Here is a 13,110-nt window from a genome sequence, read left to right as displayed (position 1 = left end):
ATACTTTAAAAAAATGCATTAAATCAGTGTGTTATTAGGGAAACTAAAACAAATCCTCCGAAATTCATATAGTTTCTTATTACTTACTACTAATAATATTCTTCAACCTAGAATTCAGGACACTCATCCCAATTAATACACCATGAAATCTTTTCTTTAACAAGATCTCTTCAGTTATCATATATTAAATCCTTAAATGCCTTTCTCAAAAATCCCAACCTATGGAGATCTTCTTAGAAAAGGTCTTTTTAAGAATCTCACTTTTCTTTAAAATCGGGACTTTTTTTTTCTGGATGTATGAGTGTAATCAATACTTCTTTTGCATTTATCGATGATGATTTGTGCCACTTTTTGGGCAATATTTTTCAAAGGCACATAGAAACTAACATTCCTGCAGCTCTGTTAAGTACACACAATACTTCTCAATTATTCCTCATAATAACTTTATGATCTTATGGAGTAAGAACTATTACAATCCTTATTCTGCAATTGAGAAACTGGGGCATAGAAGTTAAGTAACATCCCCCAGGTGACAAAGTAAGTTGTGGAGTTAAGATCTGAATCCTTATGTATCTGGTTCTGTAGCAGTTTGCATGCTTAACTACTAAGCATGAAAAAACTGAGACCCACAGAGGTTAATGACAGCAATTTATTGACAGAGCCTGGATTAGAATTCAAGGTACCTGACTTGTATTTAGTGCTTTCTACTAAACCACATTTCCCTATTCTACAGCAACAGAATCTAGGAAGGAGAAAGGGAAGAGCACGAAGATTTAAAAGCATCTGGGTACACACAAAAAATTTACCTGAGATGGTAAAAACTAAATTGCGAAAAGTTAAAGATGGAGGCAAAGAGGGAAGCACGGCATGTGAGAAAAAAGTGGCAGTGAAGAAGACATTTGAGAACTTAAATTATCCTCTAATTTAATCACCAGGTGGTAATGTTGGTTTATCATTGCTTTCCCACTCCTTGGTGTCATGACATTTCATGTTGCATGACCTTTTCATCTATGAATATGTTACTTAATGGACGTATCACTGACATTTCAGATAATATTTTTGTTGTACAAAATTGTCCTACACATTATTTATAGTTTGGCCTTAATGCCAGCCAGTAACACCTATAATCAGTGTGACAACCAATTTCCACAACACATAAACATATGTTCAAATATCCCCTGGGGGAGTGGTGCTGTGCTCTGTTGAGACACGCTGATCTACCTTACTCTTTCCTGAATTTTAAAAATATATAAGAAAGCAAAAAAGTTACAGTATTATTCTTTTTCTTTCCAAGTTTTTTTCTAATATTAGTTCTAAATCTTTGAAATATTCCAAAAATTCTTTTAAAAAAATTTCTAGGGGTGGCTCCATAGTGTAGGGGTTAGCATGCCTGCTTTACACATGGAAGGTCCTGGGTTCGCCAGGCCCCGGGTGCACCAGGTCCCCCGAGTGCGCCGGGGGGTGCCAGGCCCCAGGTGTGCTAGGCCCCGGGTACATGACCCATTCACGTGGGAGGGGACACCCCATCTTCAGAGATCCACTTCCTAAGGGGAAGCGGCAACATCCACAGGTCAGGGGTGAAAGTGGAGGAGAGAGGGGAATTAAGGGGAGGAATTTGTAGACACTAAAAAAATAAGTTATTGACAGAATAAATTATGTTTATAATTTTTTAAAAAAACAGAATAAATTACTTAATAACTTCCATGAAAAAGTTTAAATGACATTAAAGCCGGGGAAAACCTTCCTTAACTTTTTACTAATCCTTGCCAACCTTTAACATCCCTAATCAGTGCATCTTTAGTCAAAAGTTTTCAAGGTAAAAGGAGGAGAATGGAGAATTAGGGTAAGATTTTTAACTGGGATATAACCAATAAAGAATGAGAAATGAGTGAGTCCAGAACCATACTAGTCTGCGAGAAGCAATATGGTACAGTGGTTAAAAACATGGACTTTATAATTAGTCATGACTGAGTTTGAATCCAAGGCCTGTCACTTAATAGTAACTGACTGTGGATATAAACGAAAAACTCCTACATCTGAAAGCACAGGCTCAAATAAGGGAGGATTCCCCCACTGCTGCCAAAGTAAGAACTTCAAGGCTTGGAGCCTGGACATTACACCTGGATGAAGGAACTTGCTTAGCACCAGAGTACTGTTGAATATGGGAGCTGATGTTGTTTTTGAATAGCTGACATGGCTGCTTGGTATAAACAGGCAGTTAGCCTATAATTCCCTACTCTTCTGAATGGTGAACATCTCAATTTGCCCAGGTCGCTTAGATTCATGTCCTAGATGCTCATCCCTCAGAAAATAACAGAGGCAATGGGAAACACGCTTAGTTATGTACATGCTTTGCACTGCCTAATAATTGCTTTGGGAATAATCTACCACCAATCATATACATCCTCACAAACCAAGACCAGTCTCTCCATGGTTTGGCCCAATTCAATGAACTAGGAAAGTTATTTAACTTCTCTAAGGCTTATTTTCCTCATTTATAAAATGAGGATAATATAAACTAAAAAGGAAAATAAAAAAACACATTCTAATGATTACATATTTAGAGTAAGAGGCATTAACTGCAACTCTGTCCCAAAATTACTAATTTCACTGTTAACATTTCCTATAGCTTTTATTGGCCATTTGTAGATGAAGTAGACCAAAAAGTAGAAAGGACCAGATAAACCCATCTCAAGTGGGTTTACATGCCCTGATTTGACAGTATGTTTTAATAATATGCTTTTCAAGCAAAACCTTTTAATTGGTAGAAAAAAAGTAATTTCTTTTTAGCAATGATTAATGGGCAGGTAGCAATCTGTTAAACTAACTCAATTCCTTTGAGTCTTTGTAACTGGAGGATTAAGATTTTTTTGGTTAACCTATTATTAAGGTTATAGACAAGTCTTGGTAGCCAGACAGCTGCCAGTCATTCTGAGGTGATTTTGTTTTTCTAGGTTCTAATTCATGATTTCATTTGAATGTAAGCTCTAAGAGGACAGGGGAACTTTGACATTCACAGCTATTTCCCAATACCTAGAAAAGTAGCTGGCATACAGAAGATATTTAGCAAATATATAACTAAATAAATGAAGCACAGTAGACCCTTGAACAATGTGGGAGTTAAGGCACTGACCACCCCTGCACACAGTCAAAAATCCAAGTATAACTTTTGAGTATAAGTTCCTCAAAAACTTAGTTGTCCTTCGGTATTCTCGGGAGACTGGTTCCAGGCTTTCCGTGGATACTGAAATCCATAGAAGCTCAAGTCACCTATATAAAAAGGTGTAAATCAATGCATCCATGGACTCTCAACTGCGGATCAAAAATAGTACTGGTATTTATTGAAAAAAGTTCACATATAAGTGGACCCATGAAGTTCAAACCTGTGTTGTTTAAAGGTCAATTGTATGTATTTCTTTTAGACCTTAACTGGTTATTGGAATAAAGTATAAAGTCTTTATCCAAAGACTATTAAGGTCTAGTGATTTGAAACACCCAATTAAAAGTACAATAGACCCTCTATATCCAAGGGCTCTGCATCCGAGGATTCAATCAACATTTCAGTTGGTTGAATCCACATACATGGAACCTGGGGATACAGAGAGCTGACTAAGACTTGTACATTTGAGTATCCACAGTAGTCCTGGAACCAATCCTCTATGGCTACTGAGAGGCAACTGTAATCATGGCTTCGGTTTCTTGCACTGTGGCCGATTAGACACTCTAAATGACTCTTTGATGGAATCAACTAAAATGCTGAATAAAATAATCTTTTAAAATGCACTGCTGAAATGCCATGAAAATAAAGAATCCATAGATTCTAAAAAGAAGTAAAAACAGGAACTCTGCATTAAAGTTTGATAGGCAGACTTTTAGCCCTTATGATCTCTACCCCTGGTGTTACTCCAATGAATGCATGTCAAAAGGACTTTGCAGATGAAATTAAGATTACAAATCAGTTGACCTTAAATTGGAGATTACCCAGGTGGGCATAATATAATCACATGATCCTTAAGAAGAAGGCAAGAGAGTTTGTGAGATGCAGCAGAAATGGAAATCAGAGACTCAAAATGTGAGAAGGATTTGGCCCTCGACTCCTGGCTGAAAATGGAGGGAGCCATGAACTAAGTAATGTAGGCAGGCTCTAGAAGCTGAAAATGACTCCTAGCTAAAATCCAACAAGGTAATGGAGACCTCAGTCTATGACTGTGTGGAACTGAATTTTGCCAACAACCTGTATAAAACCCAGAAAGGGATTCTCCCCTCAGGGTCTCCAGATAAGAAGTCAGACAAGCCTGTCTAGACCTCTACCCAACAGAACTGTGACATAATAAATGGATGTTTTAAGCTGCTAAATTTGTGGTAATTTGTTACAGAAGTATTAGAAAATTAATACATAAGACAACTGAGCAAAAAAGCTGGCTTTCACCTTGAGGGTTCTTACTAAATCCCAGCAATCTTGAGCTTTACTTACAATGGACATAGGAAGTAAGAGGTACAGGAGATAAAGAAAGCCTAGGTCTACTCAAAGTGGAGGAATGTAATAGGAAATCCCTGCATGAAATCGAAACCTCAGTCTAAGTAGACATGGCAACTAAAAAGCCATTTTGAGATAAATTTCAAAGATATGAAATTTAACTAAGTTCTGTGAATTAACTGATAAGACTGTAAAAGGCCAAGTTATAAGTTTCTCTAATTATTCTACCCATTTACTTGATCTATCTATATCTCAGTCCTCTAAGCAAATATAATATCTTGTCAAGTGTAAGTAAAAAACTATGTATGACACTTTCTACACAGCAAATTTACTATTGTTTAAGAATAGGCATTTGAAGTCTACTACTTAAGACTTTATAAAAACAGAGAGGAAGCAAAAAACCAAAGGCTGAGAATTTTTCAACTATTGTGATACAATTATGACAAGAAACTTTTTGGAATTCAAGAATAAGAAGCAGTACTCTAAATGGTCAACCTAATTTTAGAAATAGTCTATGCGGCACTAAGTGTAGCGAAAAGGTCGTATCAATTGAGATAGGAATGAGGATACATACTGCTGTTTCTGTCTTTCTGTTATATAGCCAAAAGTTTAAGTATAAAATATTTCAGGACTCTTGACATTCATTTAGCTCTCTTTATGCATAAATCCAGACATATCACCATAAAAAATCTCATTGCTATTAAGTATCTTCAATTCAAATAACTGTACAAGTAGTGATTTAGGTGATCTGAATTCAGAATCAATAAATCAGTTTTACTTGTTTTGCTATTACATGAGCACAAAGGCACATTATCATTCGGCTCTAAACACATAGTACAGAAAACACACAGTATGTAAACATCTTTATTATACACAGATCTGCACAAAACCAAAATCATTTCATGCTCTTAATATTAAGTTTTAAGACAAAAACAAATAAGTAGACTTGGTCTCTCAAACCTGTTTTGATGTAAGTATCTTCTCACATCTTCTGCTTTTTGAAACTCCCTCATGGGTACTGGCTTAATTGGTGAACCCTATGCAAAAAAGCAGAAATAAATCAATTTAATATGCTTATCAAGAACACTGTGATTACACAGTTCACACTGAATTTGGCATTTAGGGATATGTATATTACGCTAAAAAACATTTTAACAAAATCTTCAAATGTGAGTTTTTATGTTCAAAGCATTTTAGGGTTTTTTATTGCCTTGGTAAACACAAAACTATTCATAATCCAAACATGTTATTTTCAAAAAAATAAATTTCCTTCTCACTGTATTATATAAATTATAGTTACCACACAGTAATATTTACTCAATGATAAGATATTCAAGCTGGAAAAGATCTTAGAGATCATCTAGCAACAAACTTTCATCTAGAACAGAAATTCCTACCTACCCTACCTACCCTGACTTTTGCTGGTAATAGGCAGTTCATTGGGCAGATTTCATTTCTTCTTCATCACCACAAATTATTACTTATGTTGGTCATATATACAGTCCTGGGGATGTTGGTGGAATATTAAGACAAAACAAAAAGTAATTTCTTTTTATGGTAAAATGACATTAAAAAAGAAATATTGGCAACTTATTTTTAAACTGAAGGGTAAAGGTCATTTAAAAAAACATTACTGAGGAAAATTAAACTGACTTGAGTAATATGTACTACATACTGAAAAATGAAATAAATCAAAGGTAGAAGCTTACAGGTTATCACAGTATGTATTATGTCAAATGAGAATCTATAGAAACAATACAATCTTATTTCAACACCAAAAATAATCATCAAAATGGGTATTCCTGAAAGGAAAGAAAACTGCTTATCCAAAAAGGATATCCAAACATCAAATGTAAAACTATATCTCTAAGAAATAAGTACATCACATATAAATATAAATCTTCTTTGGTGAGTTACTCTAAAGGACTAAAGCTGACTCTCTTAAATTCTGGGCATGAAGATCATATAAAATGAGATACAATTCTAAAATCCTGATGAGAGAATAATTATTCTAATTTCAGTGAATGTGGCTTTTAAAATTAACAAATGTATCTCCTAGTATGTTAACGTCAGTGACTTATCACCCTGGTTTTATAACACTACAATTATTTAAAATTATTGCAAGAGGTACATGCAAGTTTCATGCCAAAATCAATGTGACATTGGTTTAATTTTTAAAATAAATATGTCATATTCTATAAATACGTCATACCCTATTTTATCATAATACTTCTATATATGTGAGAAGTACTATAATAAAATTAAATAGCAGCAGTATTTAAAATCTCAAGTAGATTAGTTTTTAACAACCCATTTTCAGACAGTATTCAAGACTATAAAAAATTTCTTCACTGATTATTAAACCATCTAAAATACCACTACTTCGTTTTTTATAGATGCCAAATTTTAGAAAGCCTGATGACAGAGAAGCCATAAAGAGCCTAATGACATAAAGACTACCACACATAATAGATTGTAGGAATTAAAAAACATATTATTATAAACTAGCCAATACAATGGACTAAAGAAATCATATAATGTTTTTACCAATCGTATAATAGGCATTTTCATTTTTAGTAGAAACACCTCATTTATACAGCCTATTTAACCATAAGATGATCAAAGAGAAAGACCACAAGGAAGGAAAAAGGATTCCCGTTAAGATTATAGTGTGCATTGTTAATTTTAATTTTATTGCAAAGCTGTTGCTCTAACAGAGATGTTTATAGCCTGAACCACAAGTGGTTTCACTAATCACCTGGTACATACGGCTATCTCTGGGCTGCAGGACTTCGATTTATATTACTTTACCCAACTTTAAATACAAGAATGCCTTCTGAACAGCAACAAAAATTACTGTATTAAAAGCCTTCAGAAAGGAAAACCAAAGGATTTTTTAAAGGAATGGTAATATCACTCCATAACATGTCCCACTTGAAATGATTATTCTCTATGTCATCATTCTCCAAAAAGGCCCCAAGTACTTCTCAAATAACTCCTGCTTGAGCCTGGGACCAACTCCAGACGTTAACATCATACATACTGAAGTTGAGCCATTTTATTATGCTGACTAGATACGTCAAATGCTATTTCTATTTGAGATCCTAGGGGAACTGGCAGAGATTCTGCAGTGAACTGAATGTTCATTTGTTTTATGAGGCAACTCAATGCTCCACTATAAGAGACACCCAAGAATTTTAATGACAAACAATTCATATTCTGTTTGAGCATAAAAGTTCCAATATAATTAAGCTCATTATAAAAATTCTATGGTTAAGTCTGTATGTTGCTCCAAAAGTCATCAGTTTTGTTCAATTCTTAATTACTGATTAAACTTTGATTTACCAGTTAGTAACAATAAAAAAGCACTAAGAACAAGAATGAAAAGCATCATATTCCTTTGCATTTTCTTCAGAGGGATGGGATACTCACAGGACTCCTTTAATTCCTTTTTTGAGATTCTAGATTCTATCTTTATTTGAACAATAAACCTAAACCCTATGTGAGCTTACTGTCTGATTTTTAAAACTAAATCTGAAAAACTTGGTAATGAATTGGAACTGAACATAGTAAAACAAATAATCAGGCCTAAACCAACAAATCACTGGTATGACAGAAATTTATACTATCATGAACTATTTATTTTGGGATTAGCAACATATTTAGGCTTTAATGTATGTCCTACCTCATGAGTGATCCGCCGTTGTTCAATATATGCCATAAACTGTGAACTGAGGCTGTTTGAATCCAGGCCCTTGGGCTGTCTGATCTCGTCCTCTTCTTCCTCTGCAGTACAGCTATCAATGTAGTCAATCTGATCCAGATCGTGTTCCACTGTCCACCACACACACACCCCCCCAGAAAAAACATTCAAATTAGACAGCCAATAAAAGACATTAAATTGCATTTTTTCCTTCCCCTAACATTTGCTATTCTGAAAGTGGAAGGAATGAGAAGTTTAAATTATGTAAGCCTTTATTATTTATTCCACGGCCGCCAACAAAAATAGGCTCCCCCAAAATTTTAGTCATAATTTACTAAAGAATACAGTAACTGATGGCAATTATTGGAATACAGACCTCTAATTTTTTTTTTTCTTTGAATAGTTCTTGACTGTTTTAAATAAGACAGTCTGAATTTGTGAGACAATGAGAAGAAGAATAATTTTTAAACATCGAAAGGTACATCTTTTTTCAGGTTTTCTCCCCATGTTTTAGGTTTGAGGTTTAATCATATCTCTTTGAAGACGTGGGGAGGCAGAAAACCTAACGCAATCAACTCGAAAGAAGAGAAAAGGTAGAAGGAGGGTGAACTTGGAGATAAAACAGATACTGTTAACTGTTGTCCATAACTAGAACAAAGATTTTCTATTTAGAAAATTGTTTTCTAGAGGTCAGCACTATAGATATTTTATAGCAGTTTATCGATGAAAGAAAATCACTTGAGAAATTTTTTCTTCTCAAAATGCTTTGAGGTAATTATAAAAAATTATGTTTACCTCCACCATTTGTTACTACTAAATTACTGCGATTCTCTTGAAACTGGTTTTCTCTCCGTAGTCTTTGTTCTTTAGTAATTTCTGCTACTCGAAGAGGCAGATCTGAAAATTCATCTGTAGGCTTAAAAAAAAATAGCAGAAACATTAAACGAATCATTTCAAATTTTAGACTACAGAGTATTTAAAACATGGATATAATATAAACTCATTAAAATTTATATTTAAGGAGAAATAGCAAAAAGTTCTGGAGATACACAGTGGTAACAGGTTCTCAACAATGTGAATGTACTTAATGCCACTGAAATATACACTTAAAAATGGTTAAAATGGTAGATTTTATGTTATGGACAGTTGACCACAATTTAAAAAAAAAGAAACAGAAAGGTATATATGACTCTATAAACATACATATGTACATGAATTTAAAGTATCTACATATATATCTGTTATGGATAGAGCCAAAATTATGTACACACATACCTAAACATAAATATGTAAGAAATTCCAAATTACAAAAAGGCTGTTGTCTAAAATTAATTTGCTTTGAACTTCCAATGAACCAATGTTATAAATGGTAGGTTTTCCTAAGAAAAATTTATTTAATCATTTAACCCAATTTATAGCTAAAATATTATAACTGTAATTTTAAAACGAAAATAGAATACTAATTAAAGAAAAATGATATAATTAACTAAAAAAAGTTATTTATTTTGCGCATGTGGATATTCTTCAGTAAGGTTTCCATCTCATTCATCACCCATCAGCCTATAGTTCTATTTTCTCATCTTCTAGCACTGCTTTTATTACTTTCGCCCAAGATTACCCAGCTCTTCAAATTTCAGGCGTCAGCTGTAACTTGCTCAGTTCCCACTTGGCTTTCTAGGATATAAAACTATTTATATAAGAAAATGAGGTAAGAAACATGTAAAACACATGTGGTAAAAAGATGGTAAAGTAACATAATACCATTTGTGGATGGTATGAGTATGTGGGATTTTTACCCCTCCCTCGGCTTTTTTATATTTTATGTAATGAGAAATCGAATCCAATTAAGTGGCTTTCCATTTTCGTCATTTTAGTTTCTCATTAATTAGAAGTTACAACATACAGAACAGAAGAAACACTTACTTCATTCCCTGACCATCTCTTATCACCACTGTCCACACTATTGAAACCTGAATCAAGGGCTCCATAAGGGCGACCTGAGTACAGTTCTTCGTGGCTGCCAAAAAGAGACTTTAGTTGCTACTGCAAAGTTTGATATTCTAAAAATTAACACATGAAATAATTCAGATGCAATTTTATTAATACATATTTTCATGGCATTTAGAGATTTAACTATTTAACTAAATGAGCATTCTTTTGATTTTTGATATGAAAAATTCCAAATTAAAATAGAGTAAACAAAATAATATAATGAGCTCCCAGGTACTCATTAACAGCGTCAAAAGTATCTGCATTTTGCCATTCTTGTTTCATCTATTCCTTCCATTTCCAATGCCCCCTTCAAACTTTTTATTTTTAACAGTACTCTTTATTTTAAGGTAAAATGTACATACATTGAAACGCACATACCCTAGCTGTGTAATTTTGACAAATAAATACATCTTTGTAACGTAAACCTCTATCATGATATAGCACATTTCTACTTTGCAAGAAAAATCCCACACATCCCTTCCCAAGCAATTTTCCTCACCCCGCCACTGTGTGCTAAGAGGCAACCACCATTTGGATTTTCTTCATGTTACATGAGTATGGAAGCCAGAATAATGGTCCCTGAATATATCTAAGGCCTTAATCCTAGAACCTGTAAATATGTCACTTTACATGGCAAAGGAGAATTAGGGTTGCAGATAGAAATAAGGTTGCTGACCTTAAAATAGGAAAAGTATCTTGAATTATCTGAATGGACTCAATAGGCTCACAAGAGACCTCAAAAGTTGCAGAGGGAGGCAGAAGAGGACGTCAGTGTGATGTAATGCTGGCTTGAAGATGGAGGAAGGAGACCAAGAGCCAAGGAATGTGCAGACAGCCACTACAAACTGCAAAAGGCAGGGAAATGCTTCCTACGGAGAGCCTACAGAAAAGAATGCAGTTCTACCAGTATCTTGATGAGACCAAGATTTAGACTTCTGACCTACAGAACTATAAGATAATAAATTTTTGTTGTTTAAGCCTCTCAGTTTTTGGTAACTTGTTATGGCAGCAATAGAAAAGTAATTCAATTAGTTTTACTTATTCTAGAACTCATAAAAATGTAATCATTTTTTACTCGGCATCATGTCATTGAAAACTTCATGTTAATACTGTGGAGTAAAATGGATGAATTATATAGTAAGTGTAGGTTTAACTTAAAAAAATTATCTCACTGTGGTTTTAATTTGTATTTCTCTCATGACCAGTGACATGGAATATCTTTTTGTATGCTTATTGGTCATTCGTTTACCTTCTTTTGTAAAGTGTTTAAATCTTTTGCCCATTTTAAAATGCAACATAATCTTAAAAATATTTTGCTAAGTAAAAAAGCCAGACACAAAATGCTACATGTTTGATTTTAGTTATATGAAATTCTAGAAAACGCAAAACTATATTGACAGAAAGAACACTGGTTGCCTAGGCTGATGGTAGAAGGAAAGGACTTACGATATAAATGGGTGTGAGTGAAATAGAAATAATGATTATGTTGGTAGTTTCATGATTATATCCATTTACCAAAACTCACTGAATGGCACACTTAAAATGGATAAATTTTATTATTTGTAAATTATACTTCAATAAAGCTGTTTTTAAAAATCTGTCAAACCAGTCTGGTCGATGTCCCATTTTTACATTTTTATAAGCAATGTATGACAGCACTGATAGCTCCATATTCTCACTAACATTTGGTGTTGTCAGTGTTAATTTTAGTCAGTCTAATGGGTGGGTAGTGATAGCTCATTGTGACTTAATTTGCATTTCCATGATGATTAATGATGTTGAATACTTTTTTGTGCTTATTGGTCATTGATATATCTTTCTTTGCGAAATATCTACTCAAGCATCTTTAACATTAAGTTGCAGGTATTCATTCTTTAGATAGTTTAGATACAAGTTCTTGTCATATATTTTGTGAATGTTTTCTCCCAGTCTGTAGTCTATTTTCTTAATATTTTTTTAGTCATGATGCTTTTTTAATTTTGATGAAATCTAACTTATCATTTCTTTTTTGTTATTGCATTTGTGTCCTCAGAAATCACTGCTTATCCCAAGTCACAAAGATACTCTCTATTTTCTAAAAGTTTTATAGCTTTAATTTTTGCTTGTTCTTAAACATACTTTTAAAAGTTAGCTTAATTAGAAATCTAAAATGTGAAAAAATGTACTTTTAAAAATGGTCTATTAGCATTTTATTTAATAAGCTTGTTGGTTGAAAAACCACTTTAAATGGTATAAATTTAAAATAGTGTTCTAATGTTGGATTTTGTATTCCACATATTCTTATACATAATTCATGTACATAACATTAAAGAAGTTACTATGTCATGCTGTCGCAATGAATTAGAATTTAAAGTACAGGGAAAGAGCAATGCACTTGGATTTCACAAATAAGGTATCAGTTTACCACTTACCAACCATTAGCTCAAAGAAGTCACTTAATCTTTGTAAAATAAGGTTACCATTTTTAATCATATGACTTCCATATAAGGTGAAAGCTTTATGTCAACTAAAAACAAAAAAAAGAAACAAAAAGCCCTATATGAATATGACAGTTTTAATAACTTGTCAATTATTTTATTGATAAAGATCTTATTTTGTATGTGGTAATATACAGAACTATTTGTCCAGTGCTAAATACACTCTGATTATAAAGATCCAAAAATATAGGTACTTTAAAGCTATCTTCCTCATTTTCCTACCTTCCTCCACAAAGCTCTTTTTGCACCCCCTCCCCCCAAAAAGCCTCTTGGTATAATTCTAAAATTACTTTTCTAAAAGAAGTTAATTTCCTCCAACTTTTTATTTTGGGAAAATTCATATCTATATAAGAATTGAGAGAGTAATACAATATCATTTGCCTTTCATCTAGCTCTCCCAATTGTTAGCATTTCTTAAGGAAAGGTCCTAAGTGCGTTTTATCACAGCCAAGTCAGGCCAA

The 13,110-nt window shown here is 33.4% G+C and overlaps 1 protein-coding gene across 11 annotated transcripts in view; it reads right to left on the bottom strand.

Annotated features, from left to right (window-relative positions):
• Positions 1-13,110, bottom strand: part of LRCH3 (leucine rich repeats and calponin homology domain containing 3) — a 97,045-nt gene that overhangs the window by 30,611 nt on the left and 53,324 nt on the right. For all 11 annotated transcript variants that reach the window (XM_039850819.1, XM_039850823.1, XM_039850828.1 and 8 more), the window contains exons 7-10: positions 10,104-10,197; positions 8,976-9,096; positions 8,163-8,311; positions 5,438-5,514 (exon numbers count right to left, since the gene is read on the bottom strand). In XM_039850819.1, the coding sequence (XP_039706753.1) occupies positions 5,438-5,514; positions 8,163-8,311; positions 8,976-9,096; positions 10,104-10,197 (441 nt within the window). The remainder of the gene's footprint in view (positions 1-5,437; positions 5,515-8,162; positions 8,312-8,975; positions 9,097-10,103; positions 10,198-13,110) is intronic.

This window comes from Pteropus medius, unplaced genomic scaffold, assembly GCF_902729225.1.
Source record: "Pteropus medius unplaced genomic scaffold, Ma_sr-lr_union100, whole genome shotgun sequence".
In the NCBI taxonomy this organism is placed as follows: domain Eukaryota; kingdom Metazoa; phylum Chordata; class Mammalia; order Chiroptera; family Pteropodidae; genus Pteropus; species Pteropus medius.
Note: the sequence above shows the minus strand (reverse complement) of the source record. Positions and strands in the feature narration are given on the sequence as shown.